We start from the raw sequence: 21,895 nt of genomic DNA, 5'->3' as shown, positions 1-21,895 counted from the left end.
ATATGGTTGCTGCCCTGACTTTCCACGGGTTCTGGCCAGACTCGACAGGAAAAGGACATCTTTCTTGTTTCCCGAATGACGAGCCTTTTTTATATCCCTGCACGAGTGTAGATGTGAATTTTTGCCTCGTTTGTTTCTCTTCACAACACGGACCTGAAACGTTACAGGTCCCACCTTAAGAAAGCATGGAATTTCTTTTATTGCTCCATGGATGAAAGTTGCTTTGTGTCAACTCACTAGAGAATATTTGCAGGGTGCCTTGGAAAGATTCATAGAGTATCAGTCATGATTCCATGTGTATGGACCCCATACTGTACACACTCTCATAAAGATGCAGCAAGTAGCGTTTCCACATGGTTTAAGTTTGTAACTGTCATAGTAAGTGGACTCCCGGTAAACCAAAGTTTGGTTCCGTCGACATCACATCATTTGATGCGAGTCTGCAAATTATAATTAGTAATTTGTCACCCACTCAAACGAACTGATCAGTCAAGAATATTTGTGAGTCTTGGATGAATGCAGTGTTATATATAAAATTAAAACACTTAAATTAATCATTCTGACAAAAGCATGACGTTGCAACTCTCAAAATGGCATCTCTAAAATACAAAAACATCTAACTTACAGGATGTGATCAGATTTGTTGAATAAAGCTTTGTACCTTATTACCCTCTTAAGAAAACAAAAAAAATCCATATTTCAGTCAGCACATTGCCAGCTATGAGGAAATGTAATTCAAGGGGTCAATACAATGAACAGTGTAAATAATCTCATGCTGTATTTCACAACTCTGCCCTTCACCCTTGTGTGCAAATATCAGAGGGAGTTTCTTCTGACTCAGTCAAATGTGATTTGTAGAAATTCTTTCATATGATTGTGTACAAAGCACCAACACACACCCAAGCCCCACAAGAGAAACTCTCAATTGGCAGGTCAAACGGTGCAGCTGCATTGAGAGAGTGACAGGAACGTCTTATGTACACATCAAACATGACTAAGGTGTACCAGCCTGTATGAGTGAACAAGCGTCTGTAGAAGACATTTGATGTTTTCATACAATTATGATATATATTTGGACAAGTAAATGAACAAACTTTTTAGATTTTCTTAATAACATTAAAAGATACATATCACTACACAGTACAGTGATGCACTGAAAGCCTTTGAAAGTCATCATTTCTGAAAAAGGTTCTTGTACTGGATCTCATCAGCTTGTGCAGGTGTTCTGTCATAGATGATGGATGTTTTTTTTCAGTGCCCTCAGGAATTATCCTAGTCATTGGAGCCTAGATGCTTGTTCTGATACGACTAAATGTGTAATATGTAATCTCCCCAGCGGACAGGCTGGAGAGTACTAAAAATCTTAAAAATCTTGATACTCTTAAAAACAGCCATGGTATTCCTTTGTTCAGACAAATTGAGCAGGTCTTACCTTAACAAACTTTTCTGAAAGTTTCGGCAGCAACTTCCGCCTTCTCCAGAGCGTGACACTGCCGAAACTGTCAGAAAGGTTTGTTAAGGTAAGACCTGCTCAATTTGTCTGAACAAAGGAATACAATGGCTATCATTAATTCGAAACATAATGTACACCATTCAATCTTAAAAGTAATCAAAGCTGTATGTATGTATGTATGTATGTATGTATGTATGTATGTATGTATGTATGTATGTATGTATGTATGTATGTATGTATGTATGTATGTATGTATGTATGTATGTATGTATGTATGTATGTATGCATGTATGTATGTACCGTAATTTTCAAAGAACAAAGATTGATCACGGGATGACGAAGATGACGAAGGACCCCACGTACTACCGGCATCATTAGCGGCTTTGTTTCTAAGTGACACGGAGGACGAAGAGTTTGAAGGATTTAAGGATTTGGAGTGACACAGAAGGTTTGAAAAACTATAATGGCTTTTACGCACCCCCGGTCCTACTCTACAGAGCTCTCTTTCACCTTCGTGGATAGAAGTCGGGGGCCAGCGCTCGGCCGGGTGGCTGTCCGGGGACGGCGGATGGGGCTCGGTCATGGCTTTTACGCACGCCCGGTCCTATTCTATGAGTCTCTCTTCCACCTCCATGGCTGGAAGTCCACGCCGCCACACGCCTGGAAGTTTGTTTTGTTAAATAAAGAGCCGTTTACCAAACCCACATCTTTCCTTGTACTTTGTTAACGCTACAATATACGTAGTTATATACTAGATCTGTGGAATAACGACGAGGCTGACGTCAGGGCGCACGCTCGCCGTTGTTGACAAAGGACGAGGAATTTGATTGATGGATTTAATGATTTAGAGTGCACAGATGGTTTGATAATATTATTGGTTATATAATAGTTATTTGATATCTAATTTATATATCTATGTTATATGGGCCTGTGTAATATTTTGAAGTGCAAGCGCCGTCAGCGGCGCGCACCGATTGTTGACAAAGGACAATTGATGGACTTAATGAAGATGTCAAACTCAAGGCCCGGGGGCCAGATCCGGCCCGCCACATCGCTTTATGTGGCCCGCGAAGACAAATTGTTCATCAAAGTCGTGTGTCATTACTAGAATTTCAAATTGTGTTCACTTTTAATCATAATTGAATCAGTTTGTTTTGTAGCTTTTACTGTATATAATATGAGGTGCTCATACATTTATTTGGGTTGACAGTCATAATGGCCCTCCAAAAGAAGCTATGACTACAATGCGGCCCACAAAAAAATGAGTTTGACACCCCTGGTTTAGAGGTACAAGGATTCCGCCCACTGCCAGCATCATGCTGGAGCTATTTTCAAAATAAACTGCTGCCCCTTGTAAAGTTGCTGGCTTTGATTTTGAGACAATAACTGTTCCAAACAAAAAGAGATACTATGGTGATTTGATAACAGGCCTGTTGGTGTCAGTCTGAAAAACGCCATGCTAAGACAAACATCGTAACTTGTGAGATACCTAACTCATTAGAGAAAAAACATTTCTTTATGAAACACTCATATACATATTTGTGGAGCTCCATCTCTTGTAACAGCTTGATACTCACAAGAATATACTGTGGAAGAATACGTGGAATAGACAGAAAAACAGACCTGTTTTACAAAACGTGCGCTTGTTTCTTCTGCTGTTCAAATATAATTGTAAGTTTAACAAACCCGGCTAATAGTGAATTTATTTGAATCGAACAAATGATTCATAAAAAAAAGTAGTTGCTGTTAATTAAACTAATTTTAATACATCACCAAAAGAATGAAGCTGAGCTGTTAGAGAACGTTACGAAACAGTAACTGTTACAAAGGTTTATTAAATTGTTGATGCAAGGATTAAAGCTTTTAAAACCTCCCCATGACCGTGAACAGCATGTGGATGGGTGGATGAATGGATGGATGTCATAATGTTGTCTTGTGATTTATTATCAGATATGCTTGTGTCCAGTGTGATGCTCTTGTTGCAAGACAAGCCTGTATGACCAGATTTGGGGATTTAAATTGCCATCACACTTATGTAACACTTAAATAACACTCATGTTCATGCACTGCTCCTGGAATGACATACATACAACAACCCAGATCCTAAGTATTCGAGTCTTGCCTAAGGAAGTGCATATGCTGACAAGTATTACAGTGTAAGAATGTACCATGATTACTTATGTAAACAGTCACAGCTCTCTCATCACTTATCTAGCTGTTTTTTATTTTGGAAAAATGACTCAAGCGGTGACTCAAACACTACACATGATTCTCAGTCTTTGTGTCAAGTGAATGGGATTTATGCTGACTCACTGGCACAATCCTGAGGGTGGCACAGCTATTCTAAGAGGAAGAAAAATATGTGGTGTCAAATTACACTATGTATTATTGGTTTTAAATCAGAGCTACAAATAGATTTCTAGAGTTTGTTTTGTCCTCTTTTATTACTTTATTGGAATTTACACTAAAATTGGAAGGGGTGCAAGTATGCCAGTTTTCATTAAAATTACCGTGTTTTTCCATGCATAATGCGCCCCCGTGCATAATACGCACCCTAAAAATGGCATGTCGATGCTGGAAAAAAGCCTGGACCAATGTATAATACGCACCAAAATGTTGACTCTTACTTAAGTCCGTAAACGTACAATTATTTCAGAAAAAAGATCATCTTTGGGAACAACCGGATGTTATTCTGACGGTCAGTATCAGTGCGCATGCGGTAGCAAACTCGATAGCAAAGAAATGTTTCGGATTTGTGTAGGGTACATTGTGACAGCAAACGAACAGGTGATCGAGCAAGCATCTGATACGAGAGCATTGTGTTCGTATGGAGCGTGTTTGAAGTGAACAGCACAGAAGAAAGGAACAAGGCAAAGTGTTGTGAAATAAAATATTACCTGTAATACGCATTTAGGTAGAGAACTGAACTCTCGCTCTTTATATAGGTGACGTGTCTTCCACATCATTGTTCTGCGCATCTGTAATGGCGGCCTCTGTATGATATCCGGTTTGCGATGGAGATTAAAAAACAAACAATATTTGACAATAACACACCATCAAGGATTGCACCATCGCATCAAACGATGTGTCGTCAATTATGAATTTTACTGAATGTGTTGGGCATGATGGCTGAATGCGATGCGCGATTGACAACAAGAAGAAAGGTGTGATTTCGAGGGAGATTTTCTTAAGAAATTGTAGTACCCATGCATAATGCGCACCCCAGGTTTTAGGACAATAAATTAATTAAATTTTGCGCATTATGCATGGAAACATGGTAGATATTGTTTTTTTTTTAATTCTGCCCAAAAACAAACAAGCAGGCAAGTCAACAACAGCACTTTTGTCATCAGTGGAGCCAAAAAGTACTCTGTTCATAAAAATTAGGTGTCAAAACCACTAGGCAAAAAGAAGGAGTTACTATATGACACCTTGCCTCCTGAATATTCATCTTTCCCCTGATCCTCCAGAATTTTATCAAGTAGGTTCGGTGTTTCCAGTTCTTCCGCTTGATCTTCATGAATCACCTCCTCTGTTTTGGAGTTTGTCTGGTCTGAATACTCCAGTGGGTCCAATAAATGTGGCTGATGACCTTGGCTGGCCAAAGACTTGGACAACGGCATCTGTACCAGACAGGATCCTGATAGAGTTGTTGAACCTGGGGCAAACTGGACCCCTGAGATCATGGTGGAGATGGTGGTGAGGGGCTGGGCCCAGGGGATATAAGCACACCCTGAATCTGGAAGGTCCATATGAGGAAGGGCACATGATGTTGCAGCCACAGGTATGGTCTGGAACAAGAAAAACAAATCTCTAAGCAGTGATAAAGCAAGTGCGCCAATCTCCAAAGCCACATATTGAATGGACCGGATTATCTCCCACCAAGAATATCTGGATAAAAATAATGGGTTACCCAAAATGTTTGATCAGGGTCACTAAGGTTCAACATTTGACATAACCCCGTTTTGTCTTTGACGACAAGCATGTTCCTGATAAATTTGGGAGGTTAACTGATTACTTGCCTGAATACTCAATATCTATCTACTAATTTTCTATAACTGTTATCCTGTTCCAAGTCGCAGAGAACCGGAGCCTATCCTATCTTATTTCAGGCAGAAACACCCCTGCCATTGCAAAATAAAAATTCCACAAAGGAAGGCCGGAGCCAAGACTCAAACTCTGAGCCAAAGCACAATGAAGCACTTCCGTGCTGCCCATTATTTTCAATATAAATTGAAACTACTCACCCCAACGTTAGTGAGTAATGGTGTCTGTGTGTAGGTTAGCATGGTGTAACTGGGGCACAGAGTTTGCATGTAGACATCAGCTGTCAAAGTAGGGCCAGCTGATCCAGCCAGAGGCTGAGCGGAAGTGACCTGCTGACTGTAGTCGGGTGAGGACCAAGACGTGACTGTCGGTCCATTCCCGCTGACAGGTAGTGAAGCTCTCCACTGTGTCATTTCTCCATCACATTCTAGAGACGTTGCTCGGGAGCAGCTGGCTATGTCTTGCTCAAAGATTCCTGAATTGTATAGATACATACAGTACAACATGTATGAGACAATCATGCCTGGCAACCTTCACATGCAGGTGTTCAACTGGAAGGCAGATGGCAAATGCATACCTTGTACCAATGTCGACTGGTTGTTATGTGTAATCACCTCCTAAAAAAATTATAGATTGCAATAATGAGTGGAAAGCTGAAAAGAGAAAATGTAATGTCATAAAATAACAACAGAATCATATTTCTGCTGCTGATCTGTCATAGACAGTATCCACATCCCATATGTAAATATTCAAAATGTACCCTTGCACTGAGTAAAACCAGATGTCATTGTATACAAAGCGGGCAGAGAAACTGAACAAATAAATCATATTGCAGCAACCTAGCACCCATGATAAATCTTTTGAGTCTAGAATCAAATTCATATTGGAAATCTGCTGTGGGTGGTTCTCATGCTAAGAAGAAGTGCTTACAAAATGATAGATTAGAAGCAGTTTTACAAGAAAGAGACTGATACTGAAGAGTTGTATAAATTATGGGACAAATAGTTCTCATATTAAAGTAATTTAAAAAAACGTTTGTGGAGGGGAACATTTTCATAATAAACATTTGAATATTGAACAACTGGAACTGTCTTGAGTTTTTAATTTTAAATCTTTTGCACCCTTCAGAACGATCATGGTAACGTCTAACACAATAGATTGAGCACTTAGAACATTTTTGAAAACTGGAACATTAATATACAATGCAAAAGAAACCCATAAAAAATATCCATTTTTTGTATGGGTATTTTTTTATACAAAATATTTTCATTCATGATTTTAAATTCCTTAAAATTCCCTGTAAATGGCAGATTTCTAGTTTGCAGCAAAAAAAAGATAATGTAATATTTTCCATAAGGCTCAAGTTTTATCACTGTTAACCACTAAGCTCCCAGCTGTATAATTGCGTACACACACACAACTGCTAGCTGGCAATCCAGGAATTCAGAGGCAGGTAAATTGTCATCTTACAAATATATATACCATCATTCCAACTTTTATTATTTTTCTTTGATTAAATGCCATATTCCTAGTGCGAAATGATGAAAGCATTTTTGCACAGGTTGAAATAGGTTACACTTCTAAAGGATGTTTTTATCGTAATGTTAAGTGTCTTTGGTGTGTTGTTTATATGTGTATATATGTTAATATGTTTACGCTGAAGATTTTAGAAACAATTGTCTCTTGACTCTCTTAAGCGTTTGCCAACAGTTGTCTTATCAATGGGTACATTCGGAACTATCTGAGTGTGTGCATGTTGTCTGTGTGTGGGTGCAATAAAAATCAAGTGGGATGGATTTTTGGCAAAGCTTCAGGTTATTTTGCATAGGGCGCTATGCCCTGTCCCGGAGCCATACAGCAAATGGCTCTAACTGTCATGGAAAAACACCTGCATTATATAAGGACAAAATCCCCCCCTCTGTTCAGGAAAACGCTCTGGCTCACTGCAGGGCTTTTCTTGAAGCTCTCGTGAATAGCATCTATGATTTGGGTCTTATACTACAGCTGTCAAAATGTTTTTTTTTTTTTTTGTGCCACAAGCACTTTGTTTTAAATCTGCGCGCTTGGCCCCAAGCATCTGAAAAAGAGGGAAAAAAATCCCAATGTTGTCCATTATCTATTCTGGACAGTTTGAGAAACTTCAACCCAAGCATGCATTAATAAAATTCAATTGAAGGATCATTATTTAGAACAGGAATCATCAACATTTTTAAAATGGACATCTACCTCTTTGCTACTGATTAAGTGTTAACATTTTCAAATGATTGTTTCTGCAGCAGCCCTAGAAAAATCACATCACTAGCGACCTATTTCCATAACAGGCCTATTGCTACTCACGGGTTACACCATATTGGTGACCCCCTTAGAAGAATGTTTAATCTGAGAAAATGGTTTCCAGAAATTCAAGTCGAGTCAAGTTTATTTGTACAGCCCTAAATCACAAGCAGTCTCAAAGGGCTTCACATATAAAAAACAAATTGACAATTACCGTTTTTTTCCATGTATAATGCGCCCCCATGTATAATACGCACCCTAAAAATGGCATGTTGATGCTGGAAAAAAGCCTGTACCCATGTATAAAACGCACCCAAATTTTGACTCCTACTTAAGTCCTTGAACGTAAAATTATTTCAGGAAAAAGATCATCTTTGGGAACAACCGGATGTTATTCTGCCGGTCAGTATCACTGCGCATGCGCTAGCATACTCAATAGCGAAGAAATGTTTCGGATTTGTGTAGGGTACATTGTGACAGCAAACGAGCAGGTGATCTAGCAAGCGTCTGATACGAGAGCATTGTGTTCGTATGGAGTGTGTTTGAAGTGAACAGCAGAGAAGAAACCGCATCTGTAATGGCGGCCTCCGGATGATATCCGGATTTTAAAAAAATAAAATAAAAAAAAACAATTTCTTTTTTTTTTTGTACCCATGTACGTATAATGCGCACCCCAGATTTTAGGACAATAAATTAGTTAAATTTTGCGCATTATACATGGGAAAAAACGGTATTCTCAAAGCATCCCCTGATCTTCTCAAATAAACATTAAAGGAGCCATATATATGCTATTGGTAAGCTTTTTACACTTACACAATATTTGTAGGCATCTATTGGCAACTATAGAATATAATTTTTTCAAATTTTTGGTGACTGTTTTTCCAGAAGATGCCTGGATCTTTAAAACGCCCACTCCACTGTAAACACAAGTCGGACATCTCAAACTTACAATGAATAAAACTCATTCAATGCACCAAGCATCAATGCTGCGAGCACATTTCGAGCGATTTGTGGAAATATTTTACGTATAATTTATTTGACACACCAAAATCAGATCAGAACATGTTAAATCATATTGCAGAGACAGCTGCTAGAGAAAAGGCTTGTGTTATTCTGCAGGTCCATCACCGTATGGAGATGGTTCCTTACTTCGTGACATCACATGACAACCCGGCCCTTTTTGTTGGATTTTGCAGAACTGTTGTTACCAGGGGTGCAAAATCTACACCTAGAATTTAGAAACCCTGCCACAGTTTGGTGTCAGTCACAGTGTTTCTAATAAACCAGCAAATACACAAGCTAACACTTGAGAGCTAGTTTACCTGCAGCTCAGTTGAATAGAAGCAGCTGTGGCTAAAGCTGTGTCAGGGTTTTGACCTGAATATGACACCTCTGCTTGCTTTGAGGGGAGGAAGGAGCAGGAGATGGGTGAAGTTTCGGTGAGGAATTAGCATTAAAAAAATATATCAAAAAGTTGGTTTAACATGATGTGGCTCCTTTAAAAAGATCTTGCTGTCACTAGCATAAAGCGTTATACTTCAGCTGCAAAAAAATTGAAAGACACTTTTTGTCTTTGGGCTGCTTCCTTTCAAGAGTCTATTTTCATATAAAAGCTGAATAAAAATTCAGCATTTTCAAAGAGAATAACACACACTTGACGATGTTGAAGTATTCCTATGACAGTATTATTATTTGTGTGTTTTTTGTAACCACTTGTTAAAGTAAAGACAAAGTTTATAGACAGAAGTGAGAAAATGTATTTATGCTTTAAAGCAAATGAACATGAGAGGCACGACTACTCCTCTGGAGTTGGATGTAAAAATTCATTCATTCGTTCATTCAAGGCTTCTCCTCACGAGGGTTGCGGGCGTGCTGGAGCCTATCCCAGGTGACTTTGGGCTGCAGGCGGAGTACAGCCTGAACTGGTTCCCACCCAATCGTAGGGAGAATGTAGAGAGGAACCGATAAGCAAGCTTCCTTCATCCCATTTCACATTTCGGCAAGTTCTGTGTTTGTTCAGTATATACAGAAAGCTATGATGATGAAACTATGACTCTGTACATGCCCAAAAAACAAATCAATCAATATTTAAGAAAAGCTCATTGTTGTTAGGTTGTTATTGTTTTTTTCGCAAATCTCTCTTTTTTTGTATTATTAAAATTACTTTTAGATTTTTTAAAGACTAGGAAATCACCCTGGTTACTGGTTTACTGGTAGCTGCAATCTGAATCAAATCGAGAATTTGGTGAGTTACTTATGATGAATTTGTTGAAGCTAAACACATTTTTTTCTATTTTTCGTGATAGCTGTCTTACAACTCATTGCAGTTGTAAGCCAAGATGGAGGAGATACGTATATGGACGTGACGAAGGAAGACTTGCAAATAGCTGCAGTTAAGGCTAAAAATGGCGAGAACTGGGAAGGCATGGAAGAGGATGATTTATTGTTCCGACCCGTGAGTAAGGTGAAGCCAAAAGGGAGAAGACTGCACTTGTCTAAAATTTTGGTGACCTTATTTTGCCCTCTTTAGAGCTCAGAATGATACTGTGCACTTTCACAGAAATGTCAAACACCCTCACACAGATACAACTAGCTAATTATTAATCAATAGCTTTCAAACTGTTTCACTCAAACTGACTTGGGTCATGTTAGGTGCAATATGATGTGAAGTTGTCTTGGTGCTTGGCCACTCTGCATTCCTTTTTCTTCGCAGCAGCTCTTTAACTGGATCTTTGACTCGAACACCCTGGTATGGCCTGGACCTGCTCAGAGCAGGAGGATGGGCTAGAAATGACAGAAAAAGAGCCATGAAGACAACTTAATTTCCATTGTGTGGAGAAACAAGCTCTTGGCACATTTATAATACACTTGCTGGACTATGAGACCTGATGGAAGGAGCAGTTTATCAGCAATTGCAAACAGTGTGATCTATTAGACAACAATTGCAAATTAAACACAAAGTATGGTGACATAAACTCCTCTGTTCCTGCAAATCAAATTGAGCATTGACATCTTGCTTTAGAAGTAGACACAAAACAGGAAGTGGAGTGACACACTCAAAGCAAAACACTGATACATATGTCCCTTGCTGACAAAGTACATTTTGATTGTGGTTAAAATCTTTATACATATGTTAGACAAGTTATAATGTCTAAAAAGTGAGATGCATGCAGTCCATCTGTGATCCAAATCCTGACCCCAGGGTCAGGGGTGAGCCGAAGACAATATCAGTTGACATGCCAGAGGCAGTAAATTGCAACAGACAAGTGAATCTCAGGGCACAAAGAGAGACAGCCCTTTGTATTGGACAGTGTCAAGTCTTGAATTAACCTGACATGCATGATTTTGGAATGTGGGAGAAAATTGGAGTTTCCTACATAAGCACATTGAGAACAGGAAGACTTTACACAGATAGGTCAGAACTAATCTACCCAAAAACTTTGACTGCGAGGCAGACCTTTAGAGGCCATGCATTTATTTTCTCCCCTGATGCTTATTTTCTACACCGGGAAAATCTCTCAGCTGATTTATGAAAGGTGAAATGCGGTGAACACTTGCGGCTAATCATGTCATTTTCACGGAATAAGGAATGGGCCGCTTTCAAATAAAGGTAAAGAATTCCGCAGCGACAGGAGCACTCCCTCACCATTGTCTAGTGTGCAGTACTAAATATGGCCTGTAGAGGGGAACAACTTTCAGTTTGTGGTTCGCAATGTCAAACTTAACTCGTAAAAGTTTGATGACCTTGATTTTGACTCTGACAGACTGTGAAGGTGATGGCCAACAGTAAAAACAGAAAAAAGTCAACTTCCACATTCCCACGACTCCATGATTTTCTACTTAATTTCAATCACAAAAGAGGAAACACATTGTTGCATAAATATTGCTTTACCTTTATGAGGAATTGCAGTAACTGCACCAGTACTTGACTTAAGATGATGACTGAAAGGTCACGCACACAGTGTCACAAGCTCAGTAGAAAACAGACTAACTTCTTGCTATATGCAGACATTAGTTAAGACGAAGAGCTCATCTTTCATGATTGGTGTAAATCTTGCATGGAGATGGGTTAGGCCTCATGTTGGTACTTATGCAGGATCTGCAAGTGGCAGGGCTACACCGTTGTGGGAGTGGTCATAGCTGGCTTCAACCATGGCCAATTAAAGCCTCTCATTTCATATACTTTAAAAGTGGTCTGTTAGTCATGCACAAGATCGTAAAATTGTGTACGTTTGGGGATGACACCACCCTCTTTGGGCTTATGTGAGACTGTGAGTTTGCCAACAATATGGAGGTGGACCAGCTGGTGTCCTTCAACAACCACAACCTGAGGGTTGTTATCCCAAACTAGGAAGGCCACAGGCCCATCATGCCTCTATTCCCTCACAGGCTTTTTCATCTCCACAATGGACTGCTTCCACTTTCTGGACACCACAATCACCAAGGACTGACCCAAGTGGGAGTTGACCATAAGATTTCGGACCATTCGGACGTCAAGCACAGCGCGTTCGCTTCTCTTCCGGGGGGGGGGGGGGCTGCTAATCGGACGTCAAGCGCTTTGTGTGGCGGGCTCCATCTAGTGTGGAAACTGAGAAGTGCTCAAGCTGTTGTGCGGGCCACATTCAATTATGTTTTCAGAATTTGCCGCAGTTGGCCCGCGGGCCGTAGTTTGGACACCCCTACTGTAGAGCTTGGATAGCAAAGTAAATGTATTGTTACTTCAAAGTAACTCAAAATAGAACAATGAATGTGTAAAAAGCTGGCAACAAAGGTGAGTACACCCCAACTGAAAATGTCAAAATTGGACCCAAATGTCAATATTTTGTGTGGCCACTATTATTTTCCAGCACCGTCGTAACCCTTTTCGGCATGGAGTTCACCAGAGCTTCACAGGTCGCCGCTGGAATCCTCTTCCACTCTTCCATGATGACATTACGGAGCTGGTGGATGTTTGAGACTTTCGCTCCTCCACCTTCCGTTTGAGGATGCCCCACAGATGTTCAATAGTGTTTAGGTCTGGGGACATGCTTGGCCAGTCCATCACTTTCACCCTCAGCTTCTTTGGGAAGGCAGTGGTCATCTTGGAAGTGTGTTTGGGGTCATTATCGTGTTGGAATACTGCTCCGCGGCCCAGTTTACGGAGGGAGGGGATCCCTTTAAGTAAGACCAACGATGTTTTGAGTGTACTAATGTATTCTTTTTAATAATGTTTTTATATTGAAGCCGAGAAAAAAAAGCTCACCATTAATGAGACTTCTGGGGCTGCATCGTTTCGCTGATGGCTTTGTAGTGCGGTTGATATGCGGTGAGGTTGAACTTCATGCAGGCCTTGAGGCTCTCATCAGTCATAATTGCCCGATCGTGAACGGTTCTTACTGACAGAGGCATGTCTTTTATCCGTTTGAGTATCTTTTCTTTATCCGTGAAGTCGTCAAAAAGTTCATTAGCCAGACGCAGTCACCAAAAGAGCCATATCTGGCTCGCGAGCCATAGGTTCCCGACCCCTGGTCTGTAGGATTCCATCCATTCAAAACCAATCGGTCTATAGGACCTGGGGACTTCATGTCAGATTACAGCTGACCCTACTCACCCTGGACTAAACTTGTTGGACCTTTTCCCCTTAGGCATGAGGCTGCAGTTCATCCAGACCACAACCTCCCATCACATAAACACTTACCTCCCCTTGGCTACCAGACTCCTACTCATGAACACTAAATAAAACAGCACTTAAAATTTCACACCTACCGTCTGTCTATTGGACTATTGTTATCTACTATTTATTGTTAACTAAGCTACTATACCACATGTTTTTATTCCTCTGTTTACTTAAACTTTACTGTTATTAACATTTATAATTCATGATGCACTGTCAGATGCCCCAACATTTCCAGATATGATTGTAATGTTCAATAACAAAATAAATAAATAAATAAATAAATAAATAAATGTCGAACTCTTTTCAAATTTATGGAATCCTTATTGGGTTATTATTGACCAACCAAGATGTATTTGGGTTTAAAATATAAAAATGGATGATGCATTAGAATAATATTACATGGTACTATTTCTGTCAAAAATGATCCAATATGTGTTGTATTAATTTCAAAGGTTATTTTCACCAATAAGAGGGTCATATTTTTGGATTGAGGTTTTATGGTCACATTTTGTTGTCAACATCAATTGTTAGATTTATTGCTCTTCTAATTACACATTTTATTGAAAAAATACAAAGAAACAGCTGTCTTTACAAATAAATAAATTAATTAATGAATTAAATTGGCTCCTGTTAATTTCACCAGAGTGACAGTTGAGAAAAGGAACTGTCTCCTTGTCACGTCATCTACCTTTAACCTCTAGGGGGTTTTTGCAGCACAATGTTAAGGGTAAAAGGGCAAGTGTCTGTTGTGCCATTGGCTCTGTACATCCACATGATCTCTATTGTAAAGGTGAGGTGGCACATGGCTGTGTTTTCCCTTTGTTCTTATCTGTATCTGATAAGTGTCTGATGACATTGTACGTGTCACTAAAAGTTCAGGTGCAAACTTACTGCCCTCCAGCATGATGAGAGCTTCAGAATTGTTGTTAGGAAAGTATTCATATGCATAGGTTCAATGGAATCATTAAATGACTTCACATTATTTAAAGAAATGAATGTTTTTTCAGGATGACTGACATTGTCAGGGTTCACTTGGGGCAATGTGGGTTCAATTACTACTCAGTGACAGTGTGAATGGTTGTCTGTCTTTATATGAACTCTGTGGATGACTGCTAGGTTAAAGTCTGGCTTATACCTGACAGCAGCTGGGACAGTTAATTCCCTGTAACCATAAACAGAATAAACTGTATACAAAGCAGATGAGAATTTTTTTTCTTTGTAATTATTTTACGCTAACATTGGTCTAGTGAGCACGATAAGAGAAGGTTATGTGCAATATTTTGGACTTTTTAGAGGCGTCTGTCCAATATAAAGGGTTCTGAATTACATGGTGAACTCTAAATGCACGTCATTGCATGACTGATAACATCTGCAGTGAGTGAATGGAATGTCCTGTGAACTTGATATTGGCCCATCTCACATTAACAGATTCATAACAGTGATATATTACAGTGCGTGAGGTATTTGGAAATGAAGTGTCAAAAGGTTGCCCATAAGCTACTTTATAAAGTCAGTGTCGTATAAGATACTTTATAAATTCAGTGTCGTAGTACAGTTCACTTTAATCAATATTAATACCTTTAAATGTAAATACTTTGAGAACAATTGACTCCTGATTCTGTGAACACATGAATACAGAATCCACACAGACAATATATATACATGGACTTGCTTGAGTCAAAAGAGGAAGTGCCACAGGTGCACAGTAATTTACAAAGATGGAGGTCTACTGCCTTTTTGCATATCAAGGTTATAATTCAATTTTAATGTGAAGCCATTTTTCAAAGGATCGCTATTTGCAAAGAGTCGCACAAATGTTACAAAGTATAAAACAGTATTTGTGTTAAATTGACTGCAGCAGTCAACAGTGCTAAAAACTTGTTTGAAAAAAATAAAACAGAGATGTAAGATAAAAGTAAAATAAAAAGGGGATTTTGACAAAGAAAGGTGAAATTCACAATCCTGATATTGCAAAGTTCTCATGTGCAAATATGATACGCTATTATATTTTGTAACACAGGAACGTGTTAGCCCTGAATATAAGACTCACCAGCTAAAATTCAGGGAAGGCTGGACTATAAGCAGCATGTGTTTTAATGTTTAATTTCCATATGTAAGAGAATATCCATAAATCATACTATACCATAAAAACCATCCATCGTAAAGAATCCATAGTAAACCGCACAGTGGCTTGTGCAAAAAGTAGTGGTTTATAGTCCAGAAAATACGGTGTATAAAACAGATACAATTGATTTATCAAAAGTAACAAAACAATACATATCACGTTACAAAGCGCACAAAATTTCATACTCACATTTGTCTAAGTGCATATTGCTGACGTTGATAGTCGAACATTGCAAATCAAAGAGGAGTGCGGACACTTTTTAACAGGCTAACAATTCCCCTGGGATGTTGCAGCTTCTCGTCACGCGTTGTCTTTTTGCCCTGATGGCAGTATGGCCAACCAACACTGTTTTTTCAAGTATTTTTAAGATCCAACCAGGAAATTTTATTGTGTGTACACATTTTGAATGAGTGCACCAAACCTCTCAATATTCCATTGCTAATATGATGACTCCGCAAGTTTGGTGAGATACAGTAGATACAGTGCTTTGTTTCAAAAATCTTTTTAGAAATGAATATAAGACTGATTCACATAAGCACTGCAGCATAGTTCATCCTTTTAATGTACCGAAGGGTTGTGTAGGGCTGTTCGATTCTGAAAAAAATATTTAATCACAATTATTTTGGAAATCATTGAAATCACAAATATTAAAAAAATCTTTTAGTTTTAGTACAAAACAAGGTAATGTTGAAAAAATATTGAAAAATGAAATAAGACAAATAATTTTCTTAGGAAAATTAGTTATCTAATTATGAAATAAATTATTCTGAAATAAAAAAAGATGCACATGAATAAATTCAAGTACAGTTTCTTCATATAAACAAACTGCATTGGATATTACTGCATATTAATCATTGTTTGATAACGATTACGTCAATTTTGTAGTTGTGTCATTGACTTTCAATTAACTGCACAGCCTTAGTGTAGACTTGAATTTTTTTCAGAGTTCATGGCAGGTGTTTGTTTTAGTTACCGTTATAACCACACTTACATACAGTCAGTGTTGGGAAAGTTCATTTTCTACATGAACCAGTTCAAAGTTTAGTTCACAACTTTTAAAATGAACTAGTTCATTTCATGGTTCATAATTAAATTAATTAAGTTTATCGTTCCAAAAATGTATGCTATCACCCTACAATCTCAAATACAAGCGAAATTGCTTAAATTGTCTTTTTCTTCAATGAATTGAAACAAAAAAATGACTGTGGTCCAGAATGTGCAAACACAAACAATCTTCGGTAGGTGCCAGACTGAGGTAGGAAACAAAGGATGTACAGAAATATTTAAAGTAACATATTTGCTTTAACTCACTTTTAATTAATGGGGAATGTATTATTTCTTAACTTGCTTGCTCAAAGAACTAGAAAACGTTTATAATTTAAAAAATAAAAGTGCAAAGGATGCAAAGCCTAAATAAATTACTAAAACACAAAAGACAATCTCATTAATTTGTTGTTCAACACCATAACTTCTCCTCAAATTTCTGAACGCTCTCAAAGGATGATACCCGTTTGACAAGAAAGGGCGAGTCGCATTTTAGTGACGCACGAGCCGTGCGACTGTTTGTGGCCGGGGTTGCCAAACCCCTGTTCTCCTGTTTAATTAAACCTTGTTTAGTGTGTGTTTACGAGGTTTTATTTTGAAAGCTAAGAAGATAAAACCTGGCATTCTTGAATGAAAATGAACTGCCCTTCAAAACAGTTCATTGTTTGTTCACAAAGCAAAAATGTGATACGTTTAGTTCACGTTCGTCCAAATTATGAACCTTCGTTCATTGAACACCAGGGGTGTAAATCGCGGGTTTTGTCACGATACGATATCATATAGATACAAAAAACTACGATACGATATTTGCCGATATCTTAAAGCCTGCTGCGATTCATTCACGATATATCGCGATATAGTGCTCTACGATCGATTTTTTTTTTTCTAACTAAAAAATATAGAACAATATCCTGATTTCTAACAATTCATACGCAAAATCAACAAGGTACTGCAAACTCTTTATTTAGGAAATTACAAGAGTATTGTAGTATACAAAGTGCTTATTTTAACACTGAACTTTGATGTCGTGTTTTTTCTTTAAATGTGCGGCGAGATTTGTGCTCCCTGAATATTTGATCACCGCATGGCAGGATTTACAAACTGCACGTGTCTTGTCCGTTGAGCCATCTTTTCTTTGGAATCCAAAGTGCTTCCAAACGAATGACTTGAAGCCTAAAGGGGATCAAATTTCCTCGTCTTTTTGGACACTAGCCATAGCACCAGCCCAGGAGCCGCGTACTAGTTGTCGACTCCCCTTTCACGTGCCTGCTCTGCTCACAACACAACACGCCGCTCACTGCTCGCGGAAAGAGGAAGTAAGCAACAATGAACTGGATTTCAAAATAAAGTTGTGTCTAATGTCCGAGGTCAAACACGGCGATATAAATCGATGTTTACGTTTAGCATCGATGCCAATAAATCGTAGAGCATTATATCGATTAATCGATATGTATCGATGAATCATTACACCCCTATTGAACACGTTCAGGTACAACACTGCATGCAGTACATCTTTTTGATTGGAAGCTTCCTTAATGGTGATGTGAATATTTCAAGAACTATCCACAATTTAATCACCGTGTCCATGTGTTAGCTCCACTGAATGCTATTTCACGCTGGAATCACTGCAGCCTCTTCCTGGGCCAAAGTATATGTAAATGCCTTTATATCAGAATTTCAATTATATAGGAACACTTTGGGTAAAGTCCTAAAAGAAAAGTCATAAAGGCATGCTTGGATGAGTCGGGTACAGAAGAATTTGAGTGGCTCACAGAGTCAACGCCTGAACTCAACATGACTGAACATCTTTGGAATGAGGCGAAAAAAAATACGTAGTATGTTTCCATGAGGTAACAAACAACAATTAAAGTTCCTGTGGATGGTAAATTGTAAATTGTGGCGGTATGTAGACCTTGATCATGGGGTCGTTGTACTTTTGCACTGATGGGAAGAAATGTGACGATGTGGTTGACATAAGTTTAGGCTTGTTCAGAGCAATATTTTGAAATGAATGTTTTGCTTGACGTGCAAATGGAGAGGGGCCAATTTGAGATGGAGCCCTCAAGCGTTATATCTCACTTAAATTGTTAACAGTGTCGGCATGTTCGAGCATGTCAATAATTACTGGATTTGTATGTGTAGCATGGAAAGCTAAATTTAAAATTTTCAGCAGAGTTCAGCAGGAAGCATTAATTAGATCATAGTTTGTACCTCTATGGTGGGTGGCTCACCTTCATGACTTCTGCGCAAGCTGAGTCATTTCAGTTCTCACTCAGGGAACAAAATGTGAACTGGTTGACCCTCTCTGGTTTCCATAAACACAATTAAAATAATTCCTCAGGCCTCATTTGCTTGCTTTAATGTATGTCACGTAAATAATAGCAGAATCATAGAAATAAGTGTTACGAAGCTTTATAATTCGAGTTACCGGAAGTTCTCATTTCCCATGTGCGCAAAATGATCTTAGCATGATTTTAGATTAAGACAAAATGCCATGGCCTCAATCAGCATTTTTTCTTTTTCAGTTTTTATGTGTAGGTTTCTGTGTAAGTCCTGCCTTCCTGCAGTTACTGACTATTATTTATGCAATCACTGGGCAGTGTAGTCATTCATTGAACGGATTGATTATAAGTAAAGGTTACACTTACAAGTTTACGTGCTGGCAGGAGTAAATACGCATAGGGCAAGTTAAAACATTTTAAATGCAGATAGGGGATACTGGGGGGAAAAGTGAGATAAGATTTATGTCGGAGGCTTCTTTCATCTTAATCTTGAAGGCCAACAATGTATTAAAATTGAAAATCAAATAAGGATCCCAATGAATGTTAAGTTGCTCCACCATTTCTACTCATCTCAAATAAAACTATAAAAGTTTAGTGTCTTAAATCATGTCTCTGAACCTTACCATAAACATAAATGTCAGAACAGCTGCAAAAATCTGTATTCTAATTTCAGTCTTTGCTTTTTGTTGGGCCCGAAAGCACCGTATGCGACAGCATAGAGGGAAACACCTGCATGTACTTCAAGGTTCACTGGACAGAAATGCAAAACGGGAACTAATAAATATAGCAATAAGAAAAAAAAACACAAACTGATGGTAGGTAGTATTTTAAAGTGTATTTTTGAAGAATCATCTTGCAACTATTGTAATAATATGATTTTTCTCAATATAAGGAAATATAACGAAAGCAATCATTAAGTTAACTGTGGCTATTATGCTTATTACACCTAAAATGTAGTCTGATGATTTATGCCATGTTTAACAGTATTTTGCCATGCAAATATTGTACTGTGATTTAACTGTAAATAAATAATAAAATGTTCTTTTTTTTCTGGATTTTTGGCTGTTTTGTGTTGTGCGAGTGGTTGGAGAATGTCGAAGCAAATATTTTTGATCATTTGCATTTGTGACTATTCAAAGCAAATTGTTCACTAGGATCACCGAGTAGTGCAGATTTTTTGATGAGATCACATTTCAGAAGAGGGTACGAAAACACCGCAAGCTTATACGTTACAGGTGAGGAAGATTTCTTTTTACTATACACGTCCACATGGTTTAATATTGTCTTCAGGGTGGGAGCAGTATATGAACGTTCTACCTAACCTATTCATTTCAGGTATTTTGCTAGACACTCCTAATCAGTTTATATTCCACACATAACACGCAAATGCAACAATATGGACCATAGATTATTTTATTGTATCTCTCTGTATTGGGGTAATTTGATAGTGAGGGAAAATCTGTTTAAGGCAAAACTTAAAGTCAAGGGGCCCTAATTTTGGGGCCAAGCTCAAATCTGGCGAAAATGTGCAGCATAACTGCTTAACAGGGCCGCCATCGTGCGCCATTGTGGGATAGAACAAGTTGACTCACGGACGATCAAAGCACACTCCCTTCATTCCCATTAAAATCAGGGTGGAGGAAGCACACCAATGGTTGATATTGATAGAAACTGGGGTTAGAGATAAGAAACTGGTACGCATGAAGTGGGTCTATACAGGACAATTTATTTCTACAATATTCAACACTGTCATATTTATGAAGTGGGTCTATACAGGACAACTTATTTTTACAATATTCAACACTGTCATATTTATGAATGAAATCCAGTGACATCCACCACACATGACCACGGAGCGCCGTATCACTACTTTACATTACTTGACCTCAGAATTAGATGTGATTTTAAGTAGAACGTAGTCTACTAGCGCTGGGACGTAGCGTGTCTATCAAAATCATAATCACGCTTAACAATTGCGGCTGTTTTTCCGCCAAGCGCAAACTACTTTGATCATAATAATAATAATAATTCATTTAATTTATATAGTGCTTTTCAATGACCCAAAGACGCTTACAGGGAATAAAAAGGGTGGGGACGTACGGGGGGACGAGACAATACTTTCTGGTACCTTTCTGTTATTTGTAGGGGTGTAAATCGCGGGTTTTGTCACGATACGATATCATATCGATACAAAGATCTACGATACGATATTTGCCGATATCTTAAAGCCTGCTGCGATTCATTCACGATATATCACGATATAGTGCTCTACGATCGATATATTTTTTTTTTTACCGGACCACTAAATATTCATAGTCGCCACTGGGTGTGTTGAACGCCATCTTCCACTCGTCCCCCTTCCGGATGCGAACAAGGTGGTAAGCGTTCCCTTGGTCCAACTTGTGGAAGCCCGTGGCCCCCTTCAAGGAGTTCGAACACCGACGACAGGATAACGATTCTTCGCCATGATGTCATTCAACCAGCGATAGTCTATGTATGGGCGCAGCGTGCCATTCTTCTTGCCCACGAAGAAGAATTTGGCCCCGGCTAGTGACGAGGAGGTGCGAGTTATGACGCCGTGAGGGAGGTTTGATGTACTCCATCGCTTCTTTCTCTTTGGAATTGACAATGAGTACAGGTGGCCCTTGGGTGGGACGGTACTCTGTAATAGGTTAATAGTAGGGGTGTAAATCGCGGGTTTTGTCACGATACGATATAATATCGATATAAAGAACTACGATACGATATTTGCCGATATCTTAAAGCCTGCTGCGATTCATTCACGATATATCGCGATATAGTGCTCTACGATCGATATATATATTTTTTAATAAAAAATATAGAACAATATCCTGATTTACAACAATTCATACGCAAAATCAACAAGGTACTGCAAACTCTTTATTTAGGAAATTACAAGAGTATTGTAGTATACAAATTGCTTACTTTAACACTGAACTTTGATGTCGTGTTTTTTCTTTAAATGTGCGGCGAGATTTGTGCTCCCTGAATAT

General features: G+C 38.7%; 1 protein-coding gene and 2 long non-coding RNA genes across 5 annotated transcripts; 2 read left to right on the top strand and 1 right to left on the bottom strand.

The window, feature by feature from the left end:
• Positions 1 to 1,465: 1,465 nt before the first annotated feature.
• LOC133155790 (uncharacterized) lies at positions 1,466 to 2,110 on the top strand. Its single transcript, XR_009714733.1, has 3 exons — positions 1,466 to 1,520; positions 1,768 to 1,901; positions 1,976 to 2,110. It is a non-coding gene; the product is annotated as an uncharacterized LOC133155790 (long non-coding RNA).
• Positions 2,111 to 2,950: 840 nt separating this feature from the next.
• Positions 2,951 to 15,897, bottom strand: LOC133155788 (POU domain class 2-associating factor 1). 3 transcript variants are annotated; one of them, XM_061281340.1, is made up of 5 exons: positions 15,745 to 15,897; positions 10,413 to 10,558; positions 6,078 to 6,117; positions 5,701 to 5,975; positions 2,951 to 5,244 (listed from the first exon to the last, which is right to left on the bottom strand). In XM_061281340.1, exons 1-5 carry the CDS (start codon positions 15,758 to 15,760, stop codon positions 4,837 to 4,839), a joined length of 885 nt encoding a protein of 294 aa, XP_061137324.1. In that variant the 5' UTR covers positions 15,761 to 15,897; the 3' UTR covers positions 2,951 to 4,836. The 3 variants fall into 3 exon arrangements, with proteins under 3 accessions (XP_061137324.1, XP_061137326.1, XP_061137325.1); XM_061281342.1 differs by having other exon boundaries at positions 5,830 to 5,975; XM_061281341.1 differs by lacking the exon at positions 15,745 to 15,897 and adding an exon at positions 15,574 to 15,738.
• Positions 9,584 to 14,050, top strand: LOC133155789 (uncharacterized). The gene is made up of 3 exons (XR_009714732.1): positions 9,584 to 10,019; positions 10,102 to 12,545; positions 12,622 to 14,050. It is a non-coding gene; the product is annotated as an uncharacterized LOC133155789 (long non-coding RNA).
• Positions 15,898 to 21,895: the final 5,998 nt, after the last annotated feature.

Source organism: Syngnathus typhle, linkage group LG6, assembly GCF_033458585.1.
Source record: "Syngnathus typhle isolate RoL2023-S1 ecotype Sweden linkage group LG6, RoL_Styp_1.0, whole genome shotgun sequence".
Classification (NCBI taxonomy): domain Eukaryota; kingdom Metazoa; phylum Chordata; class Actinopteri; order Syngnathiformes; family Syngnathidae; genus Syngnathus; species Syngnathus typhle.
This window is presented reverse-complemented; position numbering and strand designations above follow the sequence as displayed.

Excerpts from the sequence above, each read along its gene's own strand:
- LOC133155788 (XM_061281340.1), bottom strand. Across the intron at positions 6,118-10,412 it reads TTGCACCTAACATGACCCAA|GAGGTGATTACACATAACAA; the intron begins GTCAGTTTGAGT and ends TAATTTTTTTAG. Across the intron at positions 5,976-6,077 it reads CCAGTCGACATTGGTACAAG|GAATCTTTGAGCAAGACATA; the intron begins GTATGCATTTGC and ends TATACAATTCAG.